The following is a 14,396-nucleotide window of genomic DNA, read 5'->3' as shown; positions in this document are numbered from 1 at the left end:
TTGGAAATGGTGAGGTCTCTGCTGTCCACCCAGGACATTTATACTTTAAAATAAGCCTAGTGGATGAATGGGGCAAGGAGTCTTCAAGAAAATCAGAAAGTGAGCCTTCTGGATCCTCTTCCTGTCAGTTTTAGAGTTGAAGAAACAGCTACTTAACCTTTTAAAAAGAAGATAACATCAGGTCAGTGTGTCCACCCTTTCTCCCACAAAAGGTCAGATCTGCACAAAATGATCTAATTTGGCAAGGGAGATCAACAGAGTGTTCAAGGAAGGCTACGCCTTTGGAGTTAAGATTTCTGAGCTTTGGGCCATGATGGGGTGGGTTCCAGGCCAGCTCTCAGTCAAAGGGAACCATGAAGCAGTCGGAAGACTGCTTTTTTTAATATATCATCTTTTGTTCTGGAGGACAACCTGTATGATTAAAGGTTTAGGAAATTGGCCCTGTGAGTAAAGACTTAGGAAACTCAGTTTATTTAGCCTAGAGAGAGCAGGCTAAGGGAGGACTTAATAACAGCCTCCAAGAATATGAAGGGATAGTCTGTGAGTGATGATGAGCAGCTATTTCCTGTTTCCACTGAGGACTAGATAAGAGAGAAAGAGCTTGAACTGCAGGGATGAGGGGGATTTAGCAAGAACTTTCTGGACCTAAGGGTTATAACAATGTAGTAAACTACCCACAAAAGCAGCTTTCCCAATTCAGAACTGGGTGGGAGTAATGTTTCTGGACCAAATGCAAGCGCTGGTCTGCCCTAGGTACGGGGGCATGGACTGGATAACCTTTCAAGATTACTTTCCCCTTATGTGATGTAAAGAAATAGCTCTGATATTAGGGGTTCCTAGTAGATTACATGGCTTCACTTGTATCATGCACCACATGGCTTAGAAAGAACTCTAATGGAGCAGCTAGGTGGCACAACAGGTATAGCACAGATCCTCGAATCAGGAGGATCTGAGTTCAAATCTGGTTTCAAACACTTACTAACTATGTGACTCTGGCAAGTCACTTAACCCTGATTGCCTCCCCCCACCCCCCCAAAAAGAAGATTCTAATAATCTCCTTTGAGAACTTTGGTCTATTCCATGGGATAATGATTTGGATTCTCTCCTATCTATCAGGTCTAGGATTTCCTTGGTGTCCCAGGTTCCTGTGAACCTCTGCCATGAGGTTCACAGGATCCACAGCTATGAGTTTTATTATTTGTTTCTTTTCCACTATTGAGACTGAATAATCATTACAGTGAGGTTCAAGTCAGTAGATAGTAATAGTCATTAACTAAGCAGCTGATTAATTAAGTCATTAACATAGGGAGAGCATTTTCTCCCTGCATTCTGTCCCTTCCTCTTAGCACTATGGGGAGATACAGAGAAAATGATGTTCCTTTGAGTAGAGTCTAATGAAGGAGAGAGGACAAACTCCTCATGAGTAGGTATTGCTTTATTCTCTGCATTTATATCCCTAACACCTTGCAAAGTGCCTAGCACATTGTAGGTATTTAATTAATGTTTTTTAATTGAGTCTTGCTTGGTACATGCACATCCTCCCCTATCCCAGGAAACAATTTTTCAAAACAACTTTATGAATATATTCATTCTGAGAAGCAGTGTGATATAGTGCCTAAAGAACTTCACTGAGCCAGAAAGACCTGATTTCAAAATCTGCCTCTGACATGTACTGGCTGTGTGATCCTAGACAAGTCACCTAATCTCTTTAGTGAACGGGACCCTAAGCCTATAAGTTGCAGGACAGATGCTGCTGATCTTCATTGATAGTTCCTATCTAGGGATTCCCTATTTCAATGAAATCTCAGATAGGGTGTAAACAAAAATTTTTAAAGGAAGAAATCCAAAGAAAAAAATATCAAAGCACCAAAAGAATTAACACACCTCCTCATTGATGAGGAGAGATTAGTCAAAGATGGTTTCGGAATAGAAATTCCTGAGAATCTTCTTCATTGTTCATAATTATAGCATGTACTAGGCAGGCAAGTTACATTTATTTCTAGCAGGATGATGGGCCCTGGGTGTCTCAATAGTCCTGTGTTGGCAAGGGACTGTGTGCTTCTCCTGCTTTTAAGCAATGCCTAGAACGTTTCCTCTAGCATTAGCTCTGTATAAGTATAGGGGTCAAATTAGGGGGTGGGATAGAAAAAAAAGAGAAACAAGATCTTTAACTTTTGAGAAACTTATGTTCTGGTTAGAGAGATCAAATCCTATATAAACATGAAATGGGTCCTAAATAATAACATATTAGAGCTTAAAGAGACTTTAGAGGTCATCTCCTCCAACCCATGCTTTTATTTTACATATGAGGTAACTGAAACCCAGAGAGTTCACAAACTCTGCTTATGTACATGGTCGCTCAGATAGTCAGTATCATTGGAACATAGTGTCCTGATTTCCTTCCCACATATCCTGATATGACTTGCTAACCCATTTAGTTAGTGTAAAAGTCCAGCAGAGCTGGTTAGTAGAGATTTGTGATTCTCAATGCCTAGCTAGTCCATGTCTCTTTTTCACTCTCCCATATTGCCTCTCGCCACCTATCAAGAAGGGCAAAGCCCTGTAGTACCACCCTGGGTCTAGAGATGCTATGAAAATCTGGAAGAAAGGTTGGTGAGTAGTCAACATCAGGAAGCTTTACACCAATCTGTTCACATGGCTGTTTATTACCCAAAGGCAGAGAATCAGAAAGTCATTTAAAAAGGTAGATCCTCTTTCAAAAACCTGAGGACACAGTGCTGCTGTTTTTCACTTGTCTGAAATGAATACCTCTTAAAGATGTCTTGCGTAACTAAGATTTGCCTGGGAGCTCTCATCTACACCCTGCTCCTGACTGCTTCTGCCCAAACTCATTCCCAGCCTGTGGGATAGGAGGTGTCTTTATAAATCCTACTAAGTCCTCTTAGGAGTCAGAAGTCCAGTGTTATCCTTACCTAGAACGTTGTGGCATGCCAAGGAATTTGGGATCAGTGGAGTTGAGAGCTAGGGTTACAGCTCAGTTTCTTTTATCAGGAGATTTATAACACAGGCCTTCAGAGAGTGAAAGAGAATGAGAGAAGAAAAGAGAGAGTGAGAAAGAGAGAGATTCAGGGAGAAAAAGATGTAGGAGGCTGAAGAAGGTAGGGCCTACTGTGTTGAGCTCTGCTCTCTACCCCCCTCCCCACTCCACCCTAATTAAATAAATATGGCACTGAGATCTATGGAACAACAAGACTATTAACTTAATAGCACTGACTTTATGACTGAAGTCTTGTAAAGCATGTGTCAGCAGAAATAAAATAATTAATGTCACTTTCTATTACACATTGGGCTGGATGATTCATGTCACTTTTTATCATAACAAACAGCTGATTTCATTGCTTCTTTTTTCCCCCATAGCATACAAGCTGGTTCCATGTATTCTATGTATATGACCATGTTATAGAGCTAGGTAACAATATGGAGATAATCACAAGTACCTAAAAGGACATTGAAAACCCAGAGACTATTGAGCAGAGGGCAATGTGGATGGTGATGACTTCAAGTCTGTGTCATAGGAGAACAGTTGAAGGAACTAGCTATGTTCACCTGGGAGAAAAGAAGACCCAGAGGGGATTTTACAACTGGCTTCAAGAATTTGAGGAGTCCATGCAGAAATGGGATCAGACTCATTCTGCTTGGCTCCAGAGGATGGAGCCAAGAGCAACAGAGAGGAATTTAGGCTAGGTATCAGGACAGACTTCCTAACAACTAGAGCTGTCATAAAGAGTGATGGGTTTTTTGGAGAGCTGGTGGGTTCCCCCTCATTGGATGACTTCAGGGACAAACTGGAAGATGCTTTGTTGGGCAGAACACAGTGAGAATGCTTTTCAGGTTTGGATAATTCTATATGACTTCCAAGGTTCACATCCCATCTCAGAAACACTTGTACTTCAGTGATATTTGGGAAGTCACTTAACTTTCCTGGGCTTCCTTTGTAAAATGGGGATAGGGAAGGATGGCTCAGATGACCTTTGAGCTACCTTCCAGCTCAAATTCTGTAACACTTTGCTCCTCAGCTCTGTGATTCCTTGATATTTAGATGGTGAGTTGAAGTCCTGTTCCCGTAAGAGGAGCTAAGATTTTTGGTTAGGTCTCAGTTAATATGTGCTAGTTCTTTATTTTCTGTCCTGCTTCTTCTTTTCTTCCAGATTCTCAAATCCAAAGACTTAACCTCCCCAACCCAGCGCTACATTGATAGCAAGGTTGTTAAGACCAGAGCGGAAGGGGAATGGCTCTCGTTTGATGTCACTGAAGCCGTGCACGAATGGCTGCACCATAAAGGTTACCCACCAGCCCTTTGTTTTCCTTGGTAGATGTTTGGTGACTGAGTTGTTAAGGGGGGAAAAATGACTTCCCTGACTTCATGTTTTCCAGACAGGAACCTGGGATTTAAGATAAGTTTACACTGCCCGTGCTGCACTTTTGTACCATCCAATAATTACATCATCCCGAATAAGAGTGAAGAATTAGAAGCAAGATTTGCAGGTAACTTGCTGGAGTTTTGTGTTTTTGGAGGTAGGGATGGTAGTTAGAACTTTGTGTGGGAAAAGTCACGTTACAGAGGGGCAAATGTACTGTCAGAGTGGGACTGGAGTAAATTTCACTTCCTAGGGCAAAGGTTAGGCTGACTGTGGGCATGGGGGCTTAGAAAGAAAGGGAGGTGTGCTGGGAAATACCTAGTACCCAAACCCTGTACCTTATAGATGCTCAGTTAATACTTGTTGACCAACTGGCTGAAATGTAGCACAGAGAAATGTCAAGCAGTCTTATATTATTGTTTTTCTTTGAGTTTAACAAGAAAATTCCTTTCAGACAGTGGTACAGCCTGCTCTCTGTTATCTGTACAATCAGAATGGGGATGATGCACACTCATCAAAATTCACAGATAATCTCAAAGCTTGTTTTAGCTATTAGCTCTAGGACAGAGGCACAGGTTTAAATTCCAGATTGAATATCAGAAAGGAGAGGATTCTGGATATCCTCCTGTCTTTTCTGAGCCTGAAAGGACAGGTTGGGCTGTAGACATACTTAGGCCTCAAAGTCCTTTCTTACACAACATTTCCAAGAGTTCATACTAAGTTATAAAGATGACTTGTTTCAGTTGCCCTTCCTCTCTCTTTCTACCTCCCAATAGGGACACTATCAACAAAATAACTCAAAGTCACAGAGAAATGAAGGAAGCCAACAATTCAGATTATCCACAAATTGAATAATTTGGCCTCGAATGCAAGAACTGCCAGGAAACCCCAGATATGTTCTAAACTACCACTGTGTCAGTCCAGGACCAAGATCATGTGGCATTCTTTCTCTAAGCGTCACTGTCCATGCCACTCTGACCAAGCCCCCATTACCCTTTGGAAGGATCACAGTAGGGCTCTGTGGCCTTTAATAATAGAAAAATCCCTTCCTTTAACTGAAGGCTTTGAGATTTCTGTCAGTACTCACCTTAATCATGATTCTTGGGAATATTGAGATTAAAAAATTAAACCATCGATCTCTGGATTGTGCTTCTGGGAGCTCAGATTTCTGAGCCTTAGAGGGAATCAGGAAAGTTCTGGGGATGCCATAAAGTTGATGAAAAAGCCTTTTCTTCACCATCTTCCAATACAGCACAAAGTGAGGGTGACTTTTGTTTTACTTATACTAAACTTGCTCAGTGTAAGGCTTACTTGTGATTTGCTGGTGAGTATTCCTGCTTTGGTAGCATGGGGAGAAATGTGACAGGCATGGGCATCCAGGCATGGTGGACTGCCATGCCTTTGACCAGGAAAAGTTTGAGATCAGCCCAAGCGAATACTAATCAAACTAAACTTGAAAGGTTACTCTTGGTTTGTGGGATATAGACTTACTATAAGATTACTTCTCCCTCCAGTTCTTCTTGCTCATGACATTGAAATTCCAGTTGAGGAATAACTAATTTAGGAGAAAGAAAACAAAACAAAACAACAACTTATTCAGAAAATTAGTTGGTGACTATGTCCATGACAAGGCCTATTGCATGGCATCCATCTCAATGGGTGGCAAGCATAGCACCCTGCTGTCAGTTTCATCATCTTCCCTACTGTCTGTGACAATGAGCAAAGAGATAAAGATGGTTGATTTTAATTGATGAAGATAAAAGCTAAATATTTATTACCCGAATGCATTTTTTTAAGGTATTGATGGCTCCTTCAGTGATCTGAAAACTATAAAGTCCACTAGGAAAAAAAACAGTGGGAAGGCCCCACATCTCCTGCTAATGTTGTTACCCTCCTACAGACTTGAGTCGCAACAGTCCAGCCGGCGGAAGAAACGTGCTCTAGATGCTGCCTATTGTTTTAGGTAAACAAAACAAAACAAAACAAAATCAAATAAATCATTTTTTCTTTTATCTGCTGAATGGCTTTTTCTATCTGTTGAGCTGAATGTTACTCCAAGCTTACTCTGGGCTACTTCTTATCCCAGAGATGAAAAGAATAATGACTTATTATTAACTTCCTACTTAATAACTCTAAGTGAAGGTCATATTCTCCTTTCTCCTTGCTAAGAGGTTGCTAGCAATGCTTTCTGATGTGGAAAATAGAAAATCCGACTTTTAAATCCTATCACAGATTTATCCCTGGCTGAAGAAGGAATAATCTTTCTTCCTATTTCCACTATGCAACATGAGAGACACTGGCACGGGACCGCTCAGCATGGCATGCCCACATCAGGAAAGGTGCTGTGCTCTATGAGCAAAGCAGAATTGAGATAGCACAAAGTAAACGTAGGATGTGCAAATTTGGGATATCCACCCCAAATATTCATATGGACTATCTGTGCCCAACCTGTGGTAGAGCATTCTGGGCTTGTATTGGTCTGATCAGCCACAATCGGATACACTGAAACTTCACTTTATCTTGGTGATGTCATTTTGGTCCTCTTTGAAAATGAAGGACAGCAACCAACTTTGTAGGTAGCTAGGAGGCATAGTGAATAGAGAGCCTTGGGCTTGGAGTCAGGAAGACCTGAGTTCAAAGCCAGTCTCAGACAATTATTAGTTGTGTGACCCTGAGCAAGTCACTTAACCTCTTAAGGCCTCAGTTTTCTCATCTGCAAAATGCAGATAATGATAATAGCACATATCACCCAGGGTTGTTGAAAGCATAAAAATAAATCATATTTGTAATACACGTAGCATGGTAAATTTTTTTTTATGTAGCCCTAGATCTTTCTAGTAACAATGTGAGAGCTAAAAGAGATTTTAGACATAGAAGCATCTAATTCAACTCCCTTATTTTACAAATGAGGAACCTAGGACCCAGAGAAGCAACTTACCCAATGTAACACCTATGTAGCTGGGCTTAGGAAGACTATGTCCTTCTTGCTGCCTCATTAATGCCAGAGCAGAGAGCATGGGAAGGGGAGGGGGCAGGGTAAAAATCATGTGTTCCTTCAAAATTGGGCTAGGAAGTGACAGGGTGACTATCATCCTAGTCAATAACACTGGAGAAACAGGGATGAGACCTGAATCCATTGTGACCCATGCCACAGCCAATAGAAAGAGAAAGATGCCATCCAAATATGTTTTAAGTATATACCTAGAGTTCCTGCCATTTATTCATAACTATCTCTCATTCCTGCTCATCAGAATAAATACTGTGATCCTTGGCCTAGATGCATTTCATTTCATTTCATTTGACACTGTGATTACTAAAGATGGCACCTATACCAGCTGAGACACAGACCAATCTTCCTCTCTAGTGGTATACATATTTGGTGGCACATACCTGTCCTAACATTCTTTGTCCCCAAGAGGTTTCACTAGGATGACATTTGACCTTCAGGCTATTCCGATCTCGGTTTCAGTTTCCTCATTTGTAAAACAAGAAAATTATATTAGATCAGGAGTTCTTAACATGGGCTCTGTAAACTGAAGTTTGAAAACCTATTTTGAGAACTATATTTCAATATAATTATTGTCCTTTGTAATTCCATGTATTTTATTTTATGCATTTAGAAGTATAATTTTGAGAAGGGGTCTGTAGACCTCACTAGACTGTCAGTGGGGTCTATGATATGAAAGTGTTCAAGAACCCCTGACTTTGAAGATCTCTGAAGTCTCTTCTGGTGCCAAAGCATCTAAAATCCTTTAAGATTATAGGATCTAGTAGAATATAAGCTTCATTAGGGTAGACACCATCTCTTTATATTTATATACCCAGTGACTACTATAGTGTCTGATGCCTAGAAGGCAAATCATCAATGCTTGATCTAATCAAAAAATTGCCTTTGTGTAGAATTGCAGACAATTTGGTCTTTCCCAACCTTGTCTCTGCTGTTGTCTGACAAGGAAATTGAGAGCAAAAGTTTGGTCATCCTGGCCAGGGTTAAGATGAATCAGACTAAAAGCTCAAGGCATAAAGCATAGTAAATCACTATGCTGACCTAACATGATCACTCTAGATTATAGCAAAACCCTAAATGTCTGCGGTTCTTTTCTTTTTTTGTTCTAATACCTCTGTCTACTCTTTTTTTCCAGGAATGTACAGGATAACTGTTGCCTGCGTCCACTTTATATTGATTTCAAGAGGGATCTTGGATGGAAATGGATTCATGAACCCAAGGGGTACAATGCTAATTTCTGCGCTGGTGCCTGCCCATATCTGTGGAGTTCAGATACTCAGCACAGTAGAGTAAGTTTTTCACTAATTTGAATAGTTGCTTGTAACGTTACTGAAAATCCACAAAAGAGGTGTCAGACACTTGACCTACAGCATTCCCAAGTGTGCCCAAACTTGGTTCAAATATGATTGGCAAATATTTAGCAAAATAAAACAGTAGAATGTAGTTAATATGGTTTCCTAAGTCAATATGTGTCTTGCAGGGCTCTTTATGTATGATTTAGTGACTCCCATTTCTATTTGGGTTTGGCATCATTGGTATAGTGTCTAGACACACATGCTGATGGCATTTCCAAATTACTTTTGGCCAGTGTGGCACTAGGTACATGACTATTCATGGATGGATGCTGGAAGAATCTGCTATATGGGGGAGAAAAGATGTGAAAACTCTGCTCAATGAGAAATCAGTATAAGTTCACTTGATCATTTTCTGCCTTTGGAAAGGGGCATAAGGCTTGTCTCCCTAAGCAGTCTGCAAGCTCCCTGAGAGGGAGACTCTCAGGATTCTTCTACATATAGTAGGATACCCCCAAAATAGTTTTTGAATAAATGAATGAATGAATGATGTGATATTAATAGACGAAAGCGATGAGAGGAAACAGGTTTGCTCCTTGAAAACTGGATGGTAACTTGTCCTCATGGGAATTTGTTAAATGTTTTCATTTCTAGATTTCTGCATAGACCAAAGTAAAGTGGGGATTTATCAGTTTTCTAGTTACTTAAGTCAAGATAATAACAAATGACATTTGTTTATGATTTTAAAGTTTGCAAAGGACTTTGTGCAGGGTGTTCCAAAAGCTATTAATCTCAAAACTTTTAAACTGCTGAAGCTTAATAGCAGTAATAGTCTTAAAAGTTTTTTTTAAAACCTTAATAGTTTCAAACTGAACTCAGACTTTATATTTGAGACTATTATTTATATTTTAAATAGTTTTAAGCTTTAAGAGCTGCTTTAATAGCTTAAAACTGAACCAAGACTTTTGAGGACTATTATATTTTAAGTAGTTTTAAGCTTAAAACTGAACTAAGACTTTTGGGGCACCCTGTGTAGATTACCCAGTTTAAGCCTCACAATAAACCAGTGAGGTATGTGCTGCAAGTATTATCATCCCCATTTTACAGATGAGACAACTGAGGCTGAGAGAGATTAAGTAACTTATTTAGAGTCACAAAGTTTATAAATATCCTAGGTAAAATTTTTAACTCAGGGCTTTCTAACTAAAAGCCTAACATTCTAGCCACTAAGCTTACTACTTCTGGACAGATAATTGGTTTGGGGGAAGGGAGGTTGGAGAAACAGATTAGATCCTATGGATTCTAATCTATAGCCTTGTCTTTGCTGCATATGTACTTAAGAAAGCCTCTTGATCCTCCATTCACTTGCCTGTGTCTAGAAATAATAGTAGTAATAGTATTTACATAACTCTTAAGGTTTGCAAAGCACTGTGACTATGTTATCTCATTTGATCCTTAGAACCAAAGAAATTGTGAGCTAGACTGGCTGTCAAAGGTCATTTCATTTGACTTTTTTTTTTTCATTTTACAGAAGAGAAAACTGAAGTTCATTGAGTTTAAGTGACTTGTCCAAGATTGAATTGTTAGATCAGGGCAGTGTCGAGCCTCTTAACTTGCAGCCCCACGCTTTTAGCTTTCTCCTTGATAACATTCATCCTGTTCAGGTCTTCTAGAGTCTGTGTCAAGAACCTGCCAACTTCTGGGTTATCTAGATTAGACGATACAGTATAGCATAGTAAAGAGGAGGACTAGACTTGGAGATGACAAGAGCACCAGCTTTTGTCACTAAAATGACTTTAGTGAATCCTCAAACTCTGAACCTCAACTTCCTTGTCTGTGAAAGGAGGACCACGTGACTTACAAGGTCGTCAAGAAACTCAAAGGCGTCATGCGGGTCATATGCTCTGCAAACTTTAAAACTGACTTAAATGGTATTATTGTTATTAGTGTTTGCTACTTATTACCTTTGTAGTTCTTCCTGCTTAAGAGATATTATGGCAATATCCTGTAGTGCTGAATGGGAAGATGAATTTGCTGTTAGAAAAATGCATAATTTATCCAGAAGTGAAATATGAGCCTATAGGGTTCCCTGTGCTTAGAGTGATCTGTCCTAGTAATATCCCAGAGAACATATCCGTTCTTGCTGATAGCTGAAATAATTTTAAAGTGTCCATATCTATCTGACATCAGACAAACAAATAGTATTTGCATTCCTTCATCTGTTTTCTGAAACATTGGATTGACATTTGAAGTGGTACAAGGACATAGTACCTGACTTGGAGTCAGGAAGATCTGAGTTCAGATCCTGCTCAGGCATTTACTACTTACACTATAATTATTATATCAAATCAATTGGACACTCAAAGGTAACTGAGTCCTCGGCTTTAAGAGAGATTCTCATACATTCCCTTCCCTTTGTCTGGGTTTTCTTTGGTCAGGCAGTCTCTTCTGTCAAGGGCAGTAGTAACAGCAGTTTAGGCTAGTTCAAATTGCCATGTAGAGACATTGTTCATCTCCTTGATACATATACAAAGTATGGGAAATCAAGAGTTGTGCTTGTATTTTTAAGGAGAGGAGAAGAATGAATTGTCATGGTCACCAACATGTGCTTTGGACAGTTCCCCAAGAAGCCAGAGAGAGCTTAATAAAGTAGCTAGTGTTGCCAGGCTGAACAGAACTTCCGTCTGAGGCTGAAAAGATACATAGAATCTTTGAAGAAACGGCCAGTTAGTGTATAACCTAACACATGAATGATATCCTTGGAAATACCCATATATCACCAGTAGGTAATCTATAGACATGTCTTGGAGAATGTCCAGATGAATATAATGTGGGTTCAAAAGTATAATGTTAAAATATGCAGAAATTGAACCTTCATTTGATTTTATGGCTAGTTTTCTCCCCTCCCTTCCCCCCTCACAACATGTAAGCCCAAACTGATGTGATTTTAAAGCAAAAAATAGAAAAGAAAATAAAACCTAGACAGTAAGAAGCCTTCCTGTTCTTTCCTTGATGTATAGTCATGGGATCATTTCATTTCTGAAAACAATGGCAAACTGCAGGAAGTTTTTCTCTAGAACTTAAGAGTAAACCAAAATTAGGAATCAGATCTCATACATCATTTGACAGGGAGCCTTTAGAGGATTTAGAGTATGGAAATCGTCTAGTCCAGTCCGTTAATTTTCTAAGTGAGGCCCAGAGATTTTCCAAGACCAGCCCAAGGTCACACAGATAGTAACAGTGATGGCACTGGAACTCAGAGCCTAGGTTGTTGAATGCAATTTTCATTCATAATATCATGCTGTCTTCTCCTAGCAGTATTCCCACCCTAAAGAAAGGGGTCTTGCTCTGTATGCAAAACTGACTTAAAACTCTATCATATAAAGCTGTGTCAAAGAGGATATATTTTCTCATTCCATAAACATGAGTGCTTATGATATGTAACAGAGAACACCCTACTCTAGAAAGAGGAGATATTAAGAGTTAGATACAGTCATTGCCTTCCAGAAGTTCATAATTTAGGTGGGAAGACATAATGTATGAACAGGGAAAAAAAGCGCTGCAATTAGAAAAAAGCTTAGAACCAAATGTAAGCTTTTGCACTATCATTATCAGTAAGTGCTGAGGGGTTTTACAGAAAAGAAGTGATCATGGTAAGAAGGTCAAATTAAATGAGGGAAGGTTTCTTGGAGAGAGATGAGAAAATCATTGATTTATTGGTTTTGTTCATCCTGACCAGTATTGCAGAAACTGATTGCTGAAATTGCCACCAAAAATGTTGAGTGAAAAGTGGTCAGTCAATTCTTTGCACATAGATGAAGCCTAATATTAGTGTAGATGGAATGGGAAGTGGGGAAAATTATGAAACTTAGAACTCTCAGTCAAGACCAGTGAGACTCTTTAATCAATGCTTTGGGTTATCAATAAAGTAATTTGTTGGTTCTCCATACCATCTGCTAATCCCCTTCATCCCCTCCTCTTCTTATCCCATTTTCTCATGACCACTTGTTCCCTTTGCAGGTTCTCAGTTTATATAACACCATAAACCCAGAAGCATCTGCGTCTCCTTGCTGTGTGTCCCAGGATTTAGAACCTCTCACCATCCTCTACTACGTAGGCAAAACACCCAAGATTGAACAGCTTTCCAATATGATTGTCAAATCTTGCAAATGCAGCTAAAAATCCTGGAAACAGATAATGATGATCGTGATGATGATGATGATGATGATGATGATTGCAATGAAAATGGCATGCATACAAGAAAAAAAAGAGAGCCTCAGTTCATCAGTGTTAAAAATGAAAAGTAAAGAAAAGAAAAAGCGGTACTAGTATGAATACTTTGGAAGTTTGGTTCTTTGTTTTTTAAAACTGGCATCCGAAGCAAAAAAAAAAAAGTTGAAGGCCTTATCCTACATTTCACCTTCTCTGATAGTGAGATAGACAAGAAGCAAGACCTTTTTTTTTTTTAAACAAAAAAATAAACACTGGAAAAATTTGTTTAGTGTTAACTATGTGAAAGGAAAAAAACAGGAAAATCCCATTAAGTGGAGTTGTTGTATGTACCTGTCCTGTCCCATGCCTCACTTGATTTCTCTGTATTGCTATGCAATAGGCCCCTTTCCCATTTCTTTTAGCTGTAGAGTTAACAGTGCATTATTTATTTGTGTGTAACTATACAATGAACATTTCATGGCCCTCAGAAAGCAAAAACTGGTGGATGAAGAGGAGATCAAATCAGTGGCCAGAAACCTGAGGATGAAAGGCTTAGGGAACTTGAACTCTTGACAAGCCGGGGGGAAAATAAAAATAAAAAAAATTAAAAAGGCCACATAGTGGAGTGAAGACTGAAGTCAGTGATTACATGACTAAGAAAGTCTGACTTGAGACAAAAAAGGAAAAAAAAAAACAAAAACAAAACCCAAACACGTATTTCATATGCCAGATGCCTAAGGAAGCTTCTTGTAAGGTTTAAGATACTGAAAAAAGCTCATTAATAAAGGAAATCTTTAGCCTGAAAGATAAGTCTGTAAGATTTTTTTTTACTATAAGTGGTTCAAATGTCAGTTTAGTAAAACTAATGAAATGTTGAAATGTTTTGACATATACTGATCTAGTCGTCAGACCTTACTTAATGTGTTGCTGTGTAGTTATGCTATGGGATTTTTTCCTTATTTTTGGTATCTATAACCGTACCTATAGTATTTCAATAGGTGGGTAGTAAAGCCAGCTTAATTGGAAACATATCTGTAGATCTCTATTGTAAACTATTAAAAAAACATTAAGTACTTTCCGTGTAATGTGTAAATTTTCACCATATTTTTGTATTTTGTAATACTGTCAACTAGCATAAGTTTGAATTTAAATTTGGGGCTCTTTTTTTGGATCACCCAGAATAATGTGTTTCCCTCTAGCTGGCCAGTATGAGTAGAGTCCCTATATTTTTTACTTGCACTACAAATACATGTTTATATGATATTTGCGATACATGTGCTTTGTATATTTTTCAGCATTATGACATAAGCTACCTGACTCCACTTGTCTTTTTTTCTTTTACAAAAAAAAAAAAAAAAAAAGAATACATTCAAGTTCATTGGTTTTTTTTCTTCGGTATCCATGGATATTGAGACAACATGGCCTAGTGGATAGACTTCTGGCCCTGCAGAACAACCTGGGTTCAAGTTCAGCCTCAATACATTTTAGCAATGTGGCCCTAGGCAA

The 14,396-nt window shown here is 39.0% G+C and overlaps 1 protein-coding gene across 1 annotated transcript in view; it reads left to right on the top strand.

Moving 5' to 3' along the window:
* The window catches only part of TGFB2 (transforming growth factor beta 2), a 95,154-nt gene extending 81,191 nt beyond the window's left edge, over positions 1 to 13,963 (top strand). The window contains exons 3-7 of the mRNA XM_072647812.1: positions 4,170 to 4,302; positions 4,396 to 4,506; positions 6,177 to 6,342; positions 8,522 to 8,675; positions 12,699 to 13,963. Of these exons, the coding sequence (XP_072503913.1) occupies positions 4,170 to 4,302; positions 4,396 to 4,506; positions 6,177 to 6,342; positions 8,522 to 8,675; positions 12,699 to 12,857 (723 nt within the window). The 3' untranslated portion in view covers positions 12,858 to 13,963. The remainder of the gene's footprint in view (positions 1 to 4,169; positions 4,303 to 4,395; positions 4,507 to 6,176; positions 6,343 to 8,521; positions 8,676 to 12,698) is intronic.
* The last annotated feature ends 433 nt before the right edge of the window (positions 13,964 to 14,396 follow it).

This window comes from Notamacropus eugenii, chromosome 2 (assembly GCF_028372415.1).
Source record: "Notamacropus eugenii isolate mMacEug1 chromosome 2, mMacEug1.pri_v2, whole genome shotgun sequence".
In the NCBI taxonomy this organism is placed as follows: Eukaryota; Metazoa; Chordata; class Mammalia; order Diprotodontia; family Macropodidae; genus Notamacropus; species Notamacropus eugenii.
The sequence above is the reverse complement of the archived record's forward strand: the minus strand, read 5'-3'. Positions and strand labels throughout refer to the sequence as shown.